This window comes from Cuculus canorus, chromosome 3 (genome assembly GCF_017976375.1).
Source record: "Cuculus canorus isolate bCucCan1 chromosome 3, bCucCan1.pri, whole genome shotgun sequence".
NCBI classification, from domain to species: Eukaryota; Metazoa; Chordata; class Aves; order Cuculiformes; family Cuculidae; genus Cuculus; species Cuculus canorus.
In genome coordinates this window covers 37,716,825-37,734,961 of record NC_071403.1, presented here as the reverse complement: position 1 = coordinate 37,734,961, position 18,137 = coordinate 37,716,825, and the positions used below count along the sequence as shown (strand labels likewise).

Here is an 18,137-nt window from a genome sequence, read left to right as displayed (position 1 = left end):
CAAGGAGAACAGTTTGCTGCATTAACCACACCTTTTGGATGCACCTAAAAAAATCTTGAAGTTTGGAGATAATAAGTATTTTCCAATAAACATGCACAGAAGCAGACCTCATTGCGCAGCTACTAAGGCATGAAAAACACAGGCTGTTAAATCCATACCCACCTGACACAGAATAAGAGACAACTCTTGACCAGTATCACACTCAAGTAACATTTATTTTATCAGAGTAGATGGTCCAGGTTAAAAGTACTCATGCAGTCAAGGGGCCTGGCGGCTGTAAAGAACTTCTCCCCAGTTTGTGCTATGTGTGAGCACTTCCACTGAAGTGAAAGTAAGGCAGAACCAAGATTTAGCAAGGTACAGGCACTTTGTTCCCAGTTCAAGCAGGGAAAAAAAAAGCCTACATCAGGTCCTGGTCCCCTCCACCCCAAAAAAGCCTCATGTTTGTTAAACAAAACGTTGTAAAAAATAGAAAAAAACCAAGATACAGTAAGTCAGTGCTCCCTAACCATACACTACTAGTTTATGTTGTCATATGTAAGACCAGAAGTATAAGAATTCATAAATCAAACCTTACTACTAACAAGTGTTCAGTTACCTGGGATATTCAGTGATATGTATAATACCAAGTATCTGACAACAGTACAGTAACAGTCTCACTTGGTATTGCCAACCGTGTCTTAACAGCTTGTCTAACCACACAGTTAAACAATTGGTTGTAGGAAGTAACATAGGAAAGGTATTTTAAGATTCCACGTTACCTGGTTACATAAAACAGTGATTTACAAAAAAACTCAGATACCAAACAATATTCTAAATAAATAGTTCGTAACTATGTACAGAGTCCCCATCGCATCAGTTATCCAAGAATGGCATGTCTGTGTCCATGGGGGCTGGGGCAAGTTCACATAAATAGAACAGTGTGGCTTCACTCGCTTCTGCCTCTGTCAGTGGCTCCAGCCGCACCAGTTTACTCTGGGTGGGCTCAGGATCCAGGCTGCTCTCCAGGAGCTCGTCCATTTCCAGGGGTTTGTCAGAGGAAAGAGTTTCAACTGCAGAACTCCCACTCTCCACAGCAGAGCCTGGGTTCCCATCCAGGAATGCAAGGAGTGGAAACGCAGTGTACTGTATGAGTTGTTTTTCTAAGGGAAAAAAAGTTCCCCAAACATTATCAGTTCACATGCCTTTCTATGTGCAGAAGGGAAAAAAAATCCAACCCAAAGAACTTATTTAAAGAATAATTAACAAAAGACATTATAGTTGTTTATTTTAAGTGAACAACTGAAGAATTGCTACATTCATACATAACAGTATTCGTCCAGATTCTCCTGCAAAATCAATCATTTCTCTGTATATGGTGCCATGCGAAACCCCTAAAAAGCAAACCTAGTAAATATTTTGTTTTGGTTATTTGCTTACAAGCATGACACAAAAATAGATGAAAAGCAAATAATTGAGATGGTTTTTAGAAGAATGCTTGTTCAACTTCTAAACTGCTTCAACAAAACACTACAACTAACCTGATTTGGGTTTAGAAACTTGTGTTTCTGGTGAAACCGCAGGACCATCGTTATTCTTGGTAGTTTCTATTCCCTTTGTCTCCACCTGGAACAGAAAGCAAAATCTCAAACACATGCTTTAACGCGTTTTCCAATGCTGCTACAACACAGCTGACCAGCTATTAAAAAATGTAAAATTTCTGTTTGTGAAGGGATGCAGTGGTATCAGTTACCCACACCAACAGTACTTGGCTAAGGAAATGTGAAATGGAAACACAGGCTTACTCGAGCAAGAACCAAAACTAATGCTCGTAAATTAACAGGACAAAATCAAATCGCTAGATCTTCCCTCTACTGCTTATTCTCACGTTTCTTTTCCCACCAGACAATGCGATGAAAATGTTCTGACAAAGTATGTACTGTATCTGCCAAATACTGCAATCTTAGGGAATAAAAAAGTTAAGAGACTGGTACAAGGTACAGGTATTGGCCTCATGGTAATACTAAGTTGTAAAGGATATTATTAATTAGTATGCTTTTCCCTTTCCTGTTTGAAACCTAACAAACAAGACAAATTCAGCTGCAGCTTTTCTATTCTCATGGAAATTTTCACAGCCAGAACATGAAAAAGGTTCTACTACACCAGTAAGGAAACCAGTAGGGGATGAATAAAGTTTGCATCTTTAACTACTGAGTACACTGAGCAATGGATTTAAGACTTACTTTGGTATTAGTGATATGATCTGCGGGATTCATCTGCACGGAACTTGTAAAAAGCTGAATAAGACAAAACACATCAAGTTACAGGTATCTTCATGTTGCTATTAAGATTACAAGAATGTCAAATCAGCATGTGTGAGAGTAATCCCTGTACTTTATGTTTTCACTCTCTATAAGGATTAGAGTTTACTTACAAGTAGTTACCACTTCTGCAAAGATATGAAGCATAATGGTTTGGAATTCCATGAACCTCACTTACAAAAACCCAACCATATTACATCTAACTTAGACTAATGTGGTTTGCTGCAGTCTTAAAAGTATACCATGAGCCAGAAGGAAGGTCTTGCTATAAGGAGGCAGGCTGTGCTACAGGCAAAGCAGAGTCAGGACGTCAGTGGAAGCAAATGTTTCTCTTTGCACAGCACCTGAGGCCACTTGGGGAAGACTGTCCAGTTTTAGGCCTCCCAGGATGAGTGTTTTCAAACTAGAGGGTGCTGTGCTTATGGCATACAAGAGGCCAAAGGAACTTGGCTAATCTTGTCTGGAGATGGCAGACAACGGAGGGTAACTACACTCTTCCACTTCTTCTAAAGATGTATCATGGAGAAAAACTCCACAGAGGTGGACAAAGGACAAGAAACAAGAGTTACAAGGTACAGCAGGAAAACTGCAACTGATCTAACACAGAATTTGAGTCAAGGAGGTCCTCATAAACAAGATCTAACTTTCAAGCTGGCCCTGCTTTGAGCAAGGGGGCTGCACTAGATAACCTGCACCGGTCCTTTCCAACCTAGACCGTTTTACTTGACATAAATCTGAAAAGAACTTGGGAACATTATGTATACACTCCTAGGAAATACCCTAAAATTGCAGAGAAACTCATAAAATAAACAGCAAGAGCTTTTTTAATCCCACTTAATTGGTAACACCACAGATGATGCACTGTGCTATTTCAAAGCAACATTATTAATCTAATTGATGTCTTGAGTTCATGCAGCAACAATTACAAGCATTATTTCATTAAGAAAGTAATTCTTCAATCAAAACTTAAGTATTTGATTGAGCAGTGGTGTAGCACTCAGAATTACATCATTGCCCCAGAAGCATATTCACAAATATTTATAGCTTTCCTTTTTTTAAGGAAAGAAAAAAAATCTGTTGTGTTTTAAATCTACTTTAAACAGTAAAAAATATTTTCTGTAGTGTATTGCTAAAATACTTAAAACAGTGAAAATTACATCGACCAGGAGATCTGGATCTATGCTGAACTGTCGTCCTGACAACATAGCTTGGAAGTCTTCTAAACTGCAGTCGATACTGTCAAGATAATCCAGCAGTTCAACTCTAGAAGACAAACAATATTTTAATGCTGTGTCCCTTAACAAAAGGAAGGGAAATCCACAATTAAACTTTACACAGTTGTACTACATACATCTAAAAATATTCACTAGAATTAGGCTGAACTAAATCTTTCATTAGAAACGACCTCTAGGGAAAAAACCCAAAACGAAATAAAACACAGTTTTAGAGGAGAACCCAAGTAAAGCAGGCTGGAGCGCCAAAACAGACAGCAAATCACACTATGATACCATATCAGCAGAGATGCAATTTTTGCAGCTGGGTAGCTCTAATGAGTCCCACCCACCTGAAAGAGCTACACATGTAGATTCTGACAGTTTAAACAAGGATATCCACAATGACACACTGTCAGATTATGCACTCCGACTCACTCACTTCACAATGAAAACCAGAGGTGCCATCTTAAAATACTTAAAATACAGAAGGATCTTTAGAAACTGGCCAGAACAAGGGTGACCTATAAATTTCAAGTTCTCAATATAAACTACTATCCAGTTCTTTTTACTTCAGTCAAACAACCAGTTCTAATACTTGGGCGGGAGGGGGAAGACTGGGCTACTCACTTTCCAAGTAGATTTATATTCTGCGAAATGACTCCATTCTCACTGAGTATGGAATCCATCATTGAGACCGGATCTTCTGCAGTCAAAGTTGACTGGTTATTCAGCTGTACAGCACTTGACATGAGTGGGCTCGGACTGTCACTGACAGGGCCGAGGGGATGATTTGCTGGGACAGAAAGTGATTCTGTGCTTTTATCCCCTTGAATTACAGGGGCATAGTCTTCCTCATTATCATCTTCCACAATTATAATTTCCGGAGAATGACTACAGCTGTAATATGAAATAAATTAAAGCATTTCATACACTTATTTAAACTGATACCATTATATTATTCCACAGGCTCTGTTACTTATCATTTAAGTCAAGCTATCATAAGTAAATAAACTTTCCTGCTGCTTTTTACTACAAAACACAGCAAAAAACATATAAGAACACTGACATTGTTTGCATTGGAACAACTATAAGCTCACATAAAAATGTAAAGTATGTACGAAGTGGATGAAATTGTATCAGGCTATCAAACTAGAGAGACAATATATCATCTTCCCTGTTGAACTGAACCAACTCTAAGGCATCCATAGCATAAAGGCATCTCAGTAGATAGCGCTGTATTTAACTAAACTTGTTACGAATATTGGGAAAGCAACATAAAAGACAAGAAAGAGTCTTAAATCATTTGCCTTCCTCCATATTCTGATTTTATTAACCCTTAAGTAGCTGTTAGTTGTGCTGCCTCTTTATCACAGCCTTACCTTCATGACGGTTTCCTGTCAGAGGATGCATTCCCAGACAACAGCTGAACAACAACAGTACTAGTTGGAGAATTAGCTATAAATATCTATATTTTATTCCTTGAGGCATAATACATGCCCTATCAACACAATGCAACTCAGGAAGAGAGTCACATCTCAATCCATGGACCTAGTTTCAACTACTTATACCTGAAAGATGGATTACTTTTATAGTGAAGACAGGAAGAACAGTCACAAAACATCTGGGACTGAAAAAACCCTGCTGAAATTAACTGGCTTAATAAAGTTCAAAGACCATACCAACACCTGACACACAGAACACGCAATTTATTCTCCATAAAGATCTGCAAAAATAAGAGAAGTCACTCCTGCCTGTATTCATAACCAGAAGTAAGTAGACATCACTCTGTCTTTGGACAAGTCATGTACTTAACAAAAGCTCAATAATACTGATTGCTTCTCACCAGTTTCTATCCTCACCATATTAAAACTCCAAGAGTCAATTTGCTATCTGGAACAAATCCAAAGGCAAATAAATCAGAACCTAGTGTGAACTCACAGATGAGCTTCTATATGTGCACAAGTACTGAATAAAACCAGACAAAAAAAAATATCTAAAACATCTGAATTATTGCATATTATGCAACACTGAAGGCCAATTATACACATAGACTTCTAGAGACTTACTTGGAAGAATCTGAAGTGGTATCTTCATTTGTTTCCGGTGTAATGGGAAGATTTTCTTCATCAGCCATAGGATTTTCTTCCTCACCCACATCCTCAGTGACATCATATATAATAATGTCATCTGAAATCTGTTCCCTTTTTAAGCCCTCATTCCTGTTCAGAGGTACCTGAGAATAATTTTAAGAAGAGACAGGGGACAGAAGGACAATGAGCTTCAGCATTCCAACAGTTATTTTTGTATCTTACAATGCTTCACTTTTAGAGAGGCATAAGAGCTTTCCTGCACCCTGGCGATTACAAGCTGTTTCATTTTTCATTTAATAGAAAAAAATACACAAATAAATATACAAGCTGGAGAATAGCTGACAAATATACACACAGAAATAAAAACAGACAAGCACTGCCAAAAAAAGCAACAAAAAAGCTGCAACATCAGGACTACATAAGAACTAGAAAATATTAAAACAGTGACTGATATTTAAATAGTACTTGCTATAAAGCTACTAATTCTAGTACCATGCTACAGCACTCATTCTAACCATTTCCTCACTAACCATTATTTGGACAGTGACACATTCAAATGGCACAGCAACCTGACATGACTTCATTGGGTTGGATGCTGCCTTACAGAGCAACACACTGGACCTTTATCCCTTGTAGGGGTATAGCGACGCCTAACTCCCAGTGATAACACTGCAACATACATATACTGTTTCTAACAGAACTATTACTAAAACCAAAACTGATTTAAGTAGGATCACGTCAAGCTGTATTTAATACACTAGTAACTGGCTTATACATGCTTATATTTAAAAGAGAATGGTCACTACCAACACACTTGTCTTCTAAAGGCAACACGGCATTTTACATTTAAGAGTTGACAGCTCTCAGCACAAAGCTATGTTTTATTCCCAGTAAGACAAGCTACTTCATCTGTCTGCCCCCTCTCCACCCCTTCCTTCATCATAACAAAGAATACATATAAAAGAGAACTTACATGGTGATTACTGTCAGCTGATTCTTTCACAATTTGTGGAAATACATTTGATTTTGTAGGTCCATTAGTGTTCAGAAGTAGAGGCCTGAATTGGAAAGAGTAAAGGAACAAAGCCATCTCAAAACTAATTATTTGTTTTTAGTCAATAAAACATGTAGACAGCAGGTTTTCAAGACCATATTTACCTCTTGCGTTTTAGGCTCACTAGTTGGTTATTCTGCACCAAGGTAACAATAAACTGTACAATCTGTAAGAAAAAGAACACTATTATTAGTTGCTCTACTCCGTAATCGTTTCTCTTGGAGCACCCAGACACCTTCTAGCAGAAGACTTCAATAACTACATCTATACATAAAAAGCAACTCACTTATTCAGCGTAGTAACTCCCATTAGAACTGTTCAGAAAACTTAAAAATTGTGGTACTCTTAAGAGTAGGTTTTTACACTACATCATACAGAACACAAAAAAAACCCAAGCAGTAACTCAGTTAGTAGAATTCTAATAAGCTATAACAGAAGGCACATAGGGATGTTGACTGTACACATATCTGTAAATACTGGTTCAGATGAAAGGCATGTTTGACAGATTCAGAAAAAATTACATGTACACTTCACAGTATTCATCAGCTGCCTTTCCTTTTGAAATGTTAGACTTTCTTCCCTTATGCTTTAAATTTAAGCATTAACTGTAGGTGTCTGACTTGAATGATCTGCAAAAAAATATCCGTAAGAGTCTCTGCTACAAGACTACTTTCAGTGTTGCCTTTCTAATGTGTAAAAAAAAAAATACCTGTGAACTCTGCATTTGCATCAGTTCTGGTAGATCATAAATCTAACTTAAACTAAGTTAAGCTAACATACTACCATTGGGTTCGACTCAATAGTCTATTCTTCTGATAACTTCAGAAATATACAATCAATGGGTCAGTTAAGTGGGACACTAGTGAATTACTGATACAGAACGTTGTAATTCTTGCAGTGAGAAAGAGTTTTTCCTGAGATCATACAACACGGTATTAGTCATCCAATGCCCAAATTAATAAAAAATGGATGGACCATTTTAAGGGTATCTAAATGAATGACGGATGATGTTCCCAAATATGTTTCTTTGGAAATATTTACAAGAGTTTGGCCTCACGTTCCCCTTTTGGGGTGAAATATACTGAATGTTTCACAAAGATTCATTCACCATACACCAGCCTGCTGTTTTTCCTATTAAACAGACATTTCAGACACTACAAAAAGAAAAGGGCAAAGCAATGTAACATGTGGCACAGCATTCCTAGTTCAGAAGCACTTACTCGTTCATATATGACACTTGAATGAAGCCTTACCTTCCGAATAACTTGCTGTTGTTGCAAGTGTTTTGCTCTAAGTTCTGCCACCTCTCTCCAAAGGGATTCATTTTCCCTGTTTGAAAAGGATGATTTAAAAGTCAAACTAAGACTAAGTTTTAAAATACTTACATTAATAATTTTTGTTAAAGATTAGTTTGCTTCATTAAAGCTCTTTGAAATGTGTTTTTAGATTGGAGGAGAAGTCACACAGTCAGCAGCCTTGGCAAATAATTACAAAATGGAGACAACAGCCTGCAGAGAATTTCCAGTCCCCTTAAAGAAACAACCAACCAACTCACCCCAAATTCAGCAATACTCATTATACATATATTTAGTATTTGAAAACAAACTATTTGGTTCCTTTCCCATAACAGTTACCTTCTCCTCTTACTTCTAGTAATTAAATCCTAAGGAATTACATTAAAAAAAAAATTCAAGCACACAACTGATTTGTGGCAGCAGCAAGAGACCAACAGCATAAGAAGGAAGTTTGCTCTCACCACTAAAGAGTTCATCTATATAAAGCCTGTTTGTCCTTCCTGACACACTTCTTGCTAGATGTAAACCACCTGTCAGCAACCGTACAGCCACCTTCAGAGCATTTTTACAGAACAAGCTCTGAAGTCATACATGCAGCTAACAGTCGCCTTTCTGGTCTCTAGTAAACAGGCATGTTAGGTGCTAAGACAGCACAGCAGAGTTGGCAGTCATAAAACACTGCCATTTTACAAACCTTGGTTGTTACAGTACTCACGGGAGTTCAGTTACTGAGAGTACAAAAACTGCTGTAAAGTGGCCCTTGCTATCACATCCATCAATGTTTGTTGTTTCAAACACGATAAAGCATACTAAGAGACAGATAATGAATACCAAAAGCTTCAACAAATATGGAAAGACAACACACCACCCTCATCTCTTTTGCAGTGCAGTTTTCAAAACAGATATATGCCAAAAAAGGAGGAAAATCTCTTCAGCAGTGTCTGGGCTTCTACGAAACCTTAAGCTAAGTTTTCAGAAACGGCTGTTTATATGCAGTGTGATGAAGCTTATTACTCCCTCCTCAAGCTGTTCCTATGTCCAACATACTTTAAAGAGCATAGCTCCATCATAAATTTAACAACTGAGGTCAAGGATTCTGAACTTTCTCAATTTGCACACCAGTTTTATTAACATGTTTTACAGTACTTGGCCTTCAGATTTAGCTCCAGTTTCTACCTCAATCATTTTAAACTCACAGGACAACAATATGGACATCAAAGACCGAACATTCTATCTTCTAATTTCTATAAACTGTCGGGTTGTGAGCAACTGCATGCCATTTCAGCCAAAGTCATCTCTGCTCTGGGCAGCAGTTTAGACCTCTCAGCCTCCTGAGGTTCCTTCCAAGCCAAACTTGTCTATGATTGGAAAAGGGTAAATATGATAATTTTTACTCTATACTGACCAGATTCTAATAAAGACTCTACCTAGACAAAATAAACTTGGTTCTGAATATTCTAATACTCAAGCAATTAAAACTGAAGACTAGAACTGTCAGCATTTGCTTCTTAAAATTTGAACTGATCAGTAACCTATGTCACAGAGGTACACTAGACTTCACGTTCTCAATGTAAGTTAAGGAGCCCTGAGATAGAGTTACTGTCGAGGTCCTGTGACTTGCAGTCCACAAGGTTACGCTCCTATATACTGTCTGTATTAAGTAATATGTGAAACACCTCTCTCATTGTTGGGAACAAATTGTAATTACTAAATTCCAAAAATACCTTATTTACATTTGGATTTTAGATTCTACACCTCTCACTAAGGTAACTAATAAATTTCCAAACAGATTTTCAGAGGCATTAACTTCTGCAAATTTCAGCAGTGGGGCAGTAAAGACAACACCAACAGGAAGTTGAAAAGCAATGAGCAGAGACACTAATTTTAGCAAGAACTATAAGTAATTTGCACAAACCAAACTCTGCCTCAAACTAAACACAGTAATTATTTCAAACTTGAAGACATAAACCAGCACACTTTATGCTAAGAGCTGAATTGAATATCCAGCCTCAGCAGCATTATGGAACTATTATCACAGGTGTTAATTAATTGCATACTACTCAAAAACTGCCTTCGAAGACCAACATTGCCTATTATTTTTAGCCACATCAGAATATTCCATTTTTAATGCAATTCTTTAACTAAATTTTTTTTCCTAAAGCAATATTTAAAGCTAGGCAGTAAGAAATCAAGAGACACCTAAAATAAGGTCTTTGCCTGGAAACTATTATTAGAATTACTCAACGTTACGGATTAGTTGCTGATGGAGCAACTTACCTCTTCAAAACAGACAACTGAGACTCGATAGTCTCTTGTATAATTTGCACCTTTTGAGCACTACTTATTATTTTGGAGAGATCTTCCTGACGTATCTTGTTTTCTTCAGGTCTCGAAGAAGAAACCTTTAAAAAATCAGAACCCAGAAACAACATTTTCTTTTACTTATTATTAACTGCTATTTTCTTTTGGTGACCAGGTATATTTTTTGTTCTAGCGTTGATAAACTATGCATTTGAGTTAACAATAAACCAAGCATCAAATAAAAAAAAACACAGAAACACACACAAATGTCCTCTAACAGCTGTCACCACATTAGCTTTAGTTGTTAAAAACAGCTGTGCACATTCTCCTAAGAGTTCTAGCTCATCACAACTGCTTTGCAATAACCCAATGTCAGTAAGTACATATCCCTCTCACTACAGTTTAACTTCCCATATTTCTACTTGATATGTATATTCAACTGACTCGCAATAACACATTTCAGAGTCACATTTAGCAGTGTAATACAATGTTTCAGGTTTGCCCCCTCTTCTCTCTGGGGGAAAATTTAATGCTCACAGAGGCTTTGTTGTGGAAAAAAAAAAAGGTACAAAAACAAGCAGATTGTTATATTACTGATGCTGAATTCAAAGCATACTCTGAATTTCTAATACCTATTTTCAAAATGTTATATTTGCATAAGTTGCTAATTTTTGCCACCTATGAAAACTTACTATATCTAACCTGCTTTGCTGTTACTAAACGAGCCTAGTCAAATCCCCCAAAATACATTTGAAAAAGTCAAGATAAATACGCAAGCAGCACAGTCTCCTTCCCCAAACTCCAAACTTATTTGCACTCACAATCCTACAAAATACTTGACCTAAACTTTGTTGTTCATTCATACTTACTAGTACAGGTTTTCAACATACTGAATTTTCACTAACCTTCCTTTTAATGTGTTCCAACAAGTCCTCCCGGCCCTGCTTAAAATATGGGTGTTGAAACTCTACTGGCCCATCTCGCTCCTGTTTGACAATCCCAGAATCAACATGGACAACTTTACGGAAGCCATCTTAAAAAAAAGAAACAGAAAAGGAAAAGAAAACCTCTCAAAACCCACATTAAGAAATTCAAACTATGCTGTACTATCCTGTTATCGCTTTTGAGGATGAGACAGTAGCCTAGTTGCAGAGAACACAGGGCCACTGCTCAAAGGAAATTGTCTATAACCAAACACATACAGGATACAGAAATGCCAGAAAGCAAAAGCCCGTAACTTACACATGTTTAACTGTCTGACAAAGCTTGCCATGTTGTTGTGCTTGAAGTACTTGGGAAGAATCTCTTTTGCAAATCTCTGTTCATCCAATACCAAGAAACTCTGGCCATTCTAAAATGAGAGAGATACATTAAGCTATTTAAAAACCACTGTAGAAAACACACTGGGCTTTTACAATTAATCACCAGATAGGAATGTTTCCTTTGTGCACGAAGTACGTAACTGATCTGCTTGCCTACGGTTTTCCAAAACAAAAAGTGTACAAGCCCTGCAGTTGCAAAGCAACAGTATTATCAATTTCCATCACTAACCATATCTGAAGGGGAGCATCTCTATCATTACTCATTGCTTCCTGAAGAAATGAATTGTTTACAATTGCCACAGTTTCACTACAGGACAATAATATCAATTTTGTATGTAGCTTCAAAGTATTAGGAAGAAATCACACAGAGACTGTGCAAGGGGGGGAAAAAAAAACCAAAACAATAACCAGCTGGAAGTACTTTCTGCTTTCCAGTAGAAAAGTATGCTTAGTTCGACAGGATTTGCAGAGCAGATGGAGCTGTCAAAGAACTAAGGGCATCTGCTGGGTTTTAGAGTTACTGAAAAGATAACCACACAAGGTAACACCACCCTCCTCCTCGGATATCAATTGTGAGGGAGGACTGATGTTTTATTTTATCCACAGGCTTTGACTAAACTGAAAGGCTTAGCTTTGTTCTTCATTGACTGTGCTCCATTAACTAAAGGACAAGTAATTGGCAGAATTCAAATCAGCTACTTCAAAATGGTTCAGGTTTTGTCTGTACATCCACAGCACTCTTGCGCTGTATTTAATGAGAAGTCTATCATCTTCAACAAATGCCACCACCGATACTGCATCTTCTTAGAAGCTTTTTGGCTCTTGTGTCACACTTGCTTCTTACCCCCAGATGCCAGCAGCTCTGTGATCCAAAGAATCTTGGAAGAACCAACCTTGAGGCCACAAGAAGGTCCTCGCCCAAGAGCTTGTTTCTGACAATCCTTGCTGGGTGTCAGAAACAGGATTTATAAAAGGCTCACCAGTGGATGAGTTAGGAGCTTAAGACTGAGATGAGCATTGGAAGATGAAAACTGGCCAGTAATGCCTACCTAGTTCCTTCTGAGAATCAGTCAGTGGAAGGTAAAGCAGAAGCAAAAGAAAGGGCGAGAATGGATCATTTTAGCCATTGGATTAATACAATCATTTCTTGAATATTGTCAGGCTTGGTGCCATGACTACTTCCCTAGGAAGCTTGTTCCAGTACTCCACCACCCTCTGGGTGAAGAACCTTTTCCTAATATCCAACCTCCCGGCACATATTCCTGCCATTCCCTTGGGTCCTATCATTGGTTGCCAGAGAGATCATTGCTCGCTCCCCCTCCTCTCCTTGTGAGGAGGATGTAGAGCATGATGAGGTCTGCCCTCAGTCTCCTCCAGTCTGAACAGGACAAGTGACTTTAGCCACTTCTCATATGGCTTCCCCTCCAAACTCTTCAGCAATTTCACAGCCCTCCTCTGGACACTCACCAGCAGCTTGCTAACTTTTTTATACTGTGGCACCCAAAACTGCACACAGTACTCAAGGTGGGGCCATATCCCTAGACGTGGTTGGCCCTCTTGGCTGCCAGGGCACACTGGTGGATCATGATCAACTTGCCATTGACCAGAACCCGCAGATCCCTTTCTGCAGGGCTGCTCTCAGCCTCTCACTCCCCAGTCTCTATGTATACCCAGGGTTGCAGTGTCTCAAGTGCAAAACCCAGTACTTGCCCTTGATAAACTCCATGCAGTTGGTGATTGCCCAGCTCTCTAATTTGTCTAGATCCCTTTGCGGGGCCTCTCTGCCCTCAAGTGTCAACAGCTCTCCCCAATTTCATGTCATCCGCAAACTCATTAAATCTTCAAGTCCTGCATCCAGATCATTTATGAAGACATTAAAGTGTACTGGGCCTAAGATGGATCCCCATGGAATCCTTCTAGTGACTGGTCGCCAGCCCGATGTAAGCCCATTCACTATGACTCTTTGAGCCCAAACTATCAGCCAACTGCTCACCCACTGCATTATGTGTTTATCCAGCTGTATGCTGGACAATTTGTTCAGGAGGATACTGTGATTAATGAAACTCACCAGCTGAAGGTACTCGAAACTAGTGGCCCTACAGTGACCTGTCATGTCAACAGACAGCTTTCATGTGGCACCTCACTTCACGGCCACTTTGACATTGTTCAGATCTACAAAAAAATCTGGGAAACACATCGACTAGTTCTCGCTGCCCTGACAGCCGTTCACAGCAAAGCTGTACAGATGTCAAGGCCTGACTTGAACTCAGTGAAGCATTACTACATAGCTAGATGCAGTTTTCAAGTCCTAGCATCACTGATTGAAGCATACAGCAATCTTCCGAACACTTCATTTGACACTCCTTGTACCTGTTTCCATGGACAACATGTACCCGTGGCTTCACCAAGATACATATGCAGGGAGACAAAATTTGGCTGTTTGGTTTCAGATATTGTTTATCCTCACAGTGTAAGGATATGGATTTGTATAGGAGGAAAGTGAAATATTATAGTAACCGTCCTTTTCCTCTCCTGTTACACTTCGAAAGCTTTCTGTACCACATAATATTGACATAGCACATTTTAAAACATGTAATCACTTGTGTACCAAGTGACCACAATACCTCCCCCCACAGAGCAACTGGTGGATGCTGGTAACATCAACTCTGACTAGTGGATCTTCCTTCCACAAACAGCCTTGCAGGATCTTGGAACAATTAATCTTTAATTCTAATCAAGAAAATACCAGATACCTAATAGTAGCCTTGGTGTGCTCACTTGAGACAAACCTAAGGAATAAATGTGGCAAGTCTCCATTAAAAGTGGGAAGTGGTAAAAATGGCACTTTTAAAGCTAAATGACATCTGAATTTTCTTACAGCCCATCTCTTCCAGAAAAAAAAAAGAACAAGAAGGAGAAGCTGCTGTAACCTACAAAATCTGAGTTTACCTGCTTCCTTGTTCAGAAGTTCTGGCTGAAGTTACTGGTAACTTATTATCAGCAAAACATTTAGGAAGACATTTTATCATTGCCTGAGCGCTTAACTCAAACTCAGCTTAGAGATGCCACCCTGATACCACTTGAAGATGTTGATACAGTTTGAAAAGGGGACTGTTTTAATATAAATTTTAAAATCATTCAAGATGTAGAGAAAAATGAAATTTAAATACTGCTTAGCAATGCTGGAGCATCTCCCATAAGAGGACAGGCTGAGAGAGCTGGGCTGTTTCAGCCTGGAGAAGAGGAGGCTACAGGGAGACCTTATAGCAACCTGCCAGCACCTGAAAGGGGCCTGCAAGAAAGCTGGGGAGGGACTGTTCACAAAGGCTCGTAGCGATAGGACGAGGGGCAATCGGTATAAACTGGAGAGGGGCAGATTTAGACTAGACATAAGGAAGAATTTCTTCACCATGAGGGTGGTGAGGCACTGGCACAGGTTGCCCAGGGAAGCTGTGGCTGCCCCATCCCTGGAGGTGTTCGAGGCCAGGCTGGATGGGGCCTTGGGCAGCCCGACCTGGTGGGATGTCCCTGCCCATGGCAGGGGGGTTGGAACTGGATGATCTTTACAGTCTCTTCCAACCCAAACTATTCTAGGGTTCTATGAAGTATAACAGGAGCTAGAATGTTTACTGTGGCAAAGTTGCCAGCCCTTCAATATTTTAAGGTACTTATAAAGTTTGTGCTTTGACAACGCTTCTTTATTATTCACTACAACAGCCTGCATTTGAATATAAAGGATCATAGAATGGTTTGTGTTGAAAGGAAACACGAAAGTCATCCAGCACCAGCCCCTCTGCAGTAAGCAGGGGCATCTTTAACTCCATTAGGTTGCTCAGAGCACCATTCAACCTGATCTTGAATGTTTCCAGGGATGGGGCATCTTCCTTATGGAAGGACATCCAACTCATGTTTTCCATGTTTTTTAAGGACAACGAAAGCCAATGTATACCGCACAGCCACTGTACACCTGCAGACCCCAGGGCTTCGGATATCGAAGTGAACAGAGCCAGAGCGACACTAAAGCGCGTTGGTGTCCCCCCTACCCCGTCGCTATCTACGGGTGCCCACCCCGAGGCTCCCCCCGCCCCGGGGCCGCCCGCGCTCCGCCCCCTGCAGGCGGGGGGGTGCGGCGCCTCCGCTCTCGCACGCGGCCCGACACCACCCGAGCCCAACAGTTGCCGCCGCACGTGGCCGCACCGCTCCCGGCCGGCCCGGGCCCGGCGCCCCGCTGTCACACCAGGCCAAGCGCACGCCCCACGAGTACCCCCCATCTTCTTTCATGCTGTCAAGCAGCCCTCAGCTCAAAGGCGAGCCCTGGCGCTTTTCCTGGGGGAAAACCCCACGCAGCGCTGCCTCTTCTCCCGTGTTACGGCTTTAACACAAGCCGCGTGTCCGCCCGCTTCCGGACCCCTGCCAAGCTCGGGGAGGGGGGGAAGCAGGACCCCCCGGCCCTGGCGCTCCACAGGTACCGGCAGCGGCAGGAGAGGCGAACTGGCCTTTCCCCAGCCCTGGGGGCGGGCAGCGGGGCTCCTTCCTATCTACAGGGGCGGGCAGGGGGCTCCCCCCAGTAATAGGGGTGGGGGGCAGCGGGTGCTCCCCCAGCAATGCGGGCTCTCCCCAGCAATGGGGGCTGGCAGGTGGACTCACCCCAGCAACAGGGGCTCCCCCAAGCCATGGGAGCGGACGGGGTTCCCAAGCAATCGGGGCTCCTCACAGCCGTAAGGGCGGGTAGGGGCTTCTCCCCAGCAATGGGGGCTCCTCTCAGCCGGGGGGGCAGGCGGGCGGACGGCTCCCTCCAGCAACGGGGGCAGGCAGGTGGGCTCCCTCCAGCACTGAGCCTCCCCCACCCCCAACCATGGGGGCAGGCAGAGAGGGATCCCCCGGATCGGCCAAGCCAAGTAGCCGTGCCCGGTCCCTTCCCGCACACAGTGAGGCCCGCGGCTCCCCCGCTCCAGGCCCACCCGCAGGCCCCGGCGGGAAGGGGGCCCGCCCGGCGCGCGCTGCCGCACCTGGCTCCAGGTGATGAGCTGGTTGCTGGGGGCCTCACCCACCAGCGCCCACAGCTTGCTGAGAAAGGCCGGGACCCCCGCGCTGCCGGACGGCGGCGGCTGGGGCGGGGGGAGCTGAGGCTGCTGCTGTTGCTGCTTCATTGTCGCTCGGGAGACTCCGCCGTTCTGGGCTGGGGGGGAAACGCGCGAGGGGGAGGAGAAACGGCGCGGCCTCTTGGCTCGCTCCCGCCCCTCGCCTTCCGGTTCGCGCCTGCGTGCGCGTGCGCGCCGGCCCACCGCCTCCCCGCCCTTTTTACCCGCCCTCCTCCCCCCACGCGCTTTACATAACCGGCCCACGTGCGCCCCCCTCACGTGTCACAACAGCACGGGCCCGGCCACGCCCGCTCATGCAAATGAGGGAGGGTCGGGGCCTATGGGGGCTCGCCGCTCCCGGGGGGGCGGAGCCTCCCACTGCACACGGGGCTCGGGGCGGAGCAGCCGCCTAAGGGGGTGCGGAGGAGGGAGCACCTCGGGGCGTTCGTAGGAAGCCTGTCGGCCTTCGCAGGGGTCGCGCCGGGGCGGGAAGGAAACCATAACTGCAGGCACTGGACACCTCAGTATCAAGGGCCACTCTCTCCTTGCAGGGCCCAGCGCCACACTCATAGCAAGGGTGGCAGCTGCTGCACAGCACATGGCAACGTCGTCTCTGTGAAATGCTAAGGACAGTAGTAGGGGGCCCTGTGGTTGAAGAGACTTTATGTGATTCCTCTCAGAAAGGGGCCCTCACTGCAAGAAAAACATTGAGGTGTTAGGGTGTGTGCAAAGAAGGGCAACAAAGCTGGTGAAGGATCTGGAGCAAAAAATTTATAAGGAGCAGCTGAGAAAATCGTACTTACTTAGCCTGGAGGAGATGGAGGGGAGACTTTATTGCTCTCTTCAACTCCCCACAAGGAGGTTGTAACGAGGTGGGTGTTGGTCTCTTCATCCAAGTGAAGGTGATAGGAAAGGAGGAAATGGCACCTCAGGTTGTGCAGGGGGTGGTTTAGTTTGGTTATTAGGAAGTAGTATTTCACTGACAGGGTTGTCAACCATTAGAATAGGCTGCTCAGGGAAGCAGTGGAGTTACCATCCCTGGAGGCCTTTAGAAGATGTCTAGATGAGATGCTTAGGCTTATGGTTTAGTGGTGGGCTCGGCAGTGTTAAGTTAGTGGTTGGATTTGATCTTAAAGGTCTTTTCCAACCTAAATGCTTCTGTGGTTCTATCAAATATGTAGTGGAGACACAGGCTGTGTCCAGAGTTGAAGCACTACCAAACAAATCATCACTGCGATCCCTTCCCACCTACTGCTTGACATGCATTGTGTCAAGTTTTCAGCGTTTTATCAAGTTGCTAGGACTATCATCCTTATGCTTCTCAGAGTTCTAGTAGTAATGAGAACAATCCAACTCTCAAGTTTTCAGGTCCCTCAGTTTGATGACATTTTCAATGAAAATAAGTACCAAATTGTTCAGATTTCTCAAAGCTAGTTGTAAAAGTCACTTCTGCTGCACCAGTTCTCTCTCAGTAATCTGC

At 42.4% G+C, this 18,137-nt stretch overlaps 1 protein-coding gene across 1 annotated transcript; it reads right to left on the bottom strand.

The window, feature by feature from the left end:
* Positions 1-228: 228 nt before the first annotated feature.
* Positions 229-16,829, bottom strand: HSF2 (heat shock transcription factor 2). The gene is made up of 13 exons (XM_054063582.1): positions 16,586-16,829; positions 11,497-11,605; positions 11,160-11,287; positions 10,231-10,355; positions 7,912-7,987; positions 6,763-6,824; positions 6,578-6,662; positions 5,581-5,747; positions 4,142-4,411; positions 3,458-3,563; positions 2,223-2,276; positions 1,521-1,605; positions 229-1,142 (listed from the first exon to the last, which is right to left on the bottom strand). Exons 1-13 carry the CDS (start codon positions 16,724-16,726, stop codon positions 856-858), a joined length of 1,695 nt encoding a protein of 564 aa, XP_053919557.1. The 5' UTR covers positions 16,727-16,829; the 3' UTR covers positions 229-855.
* Between the last annotated feature and the right edge of the window lie 1,308 nt (positions 16,830-18,137).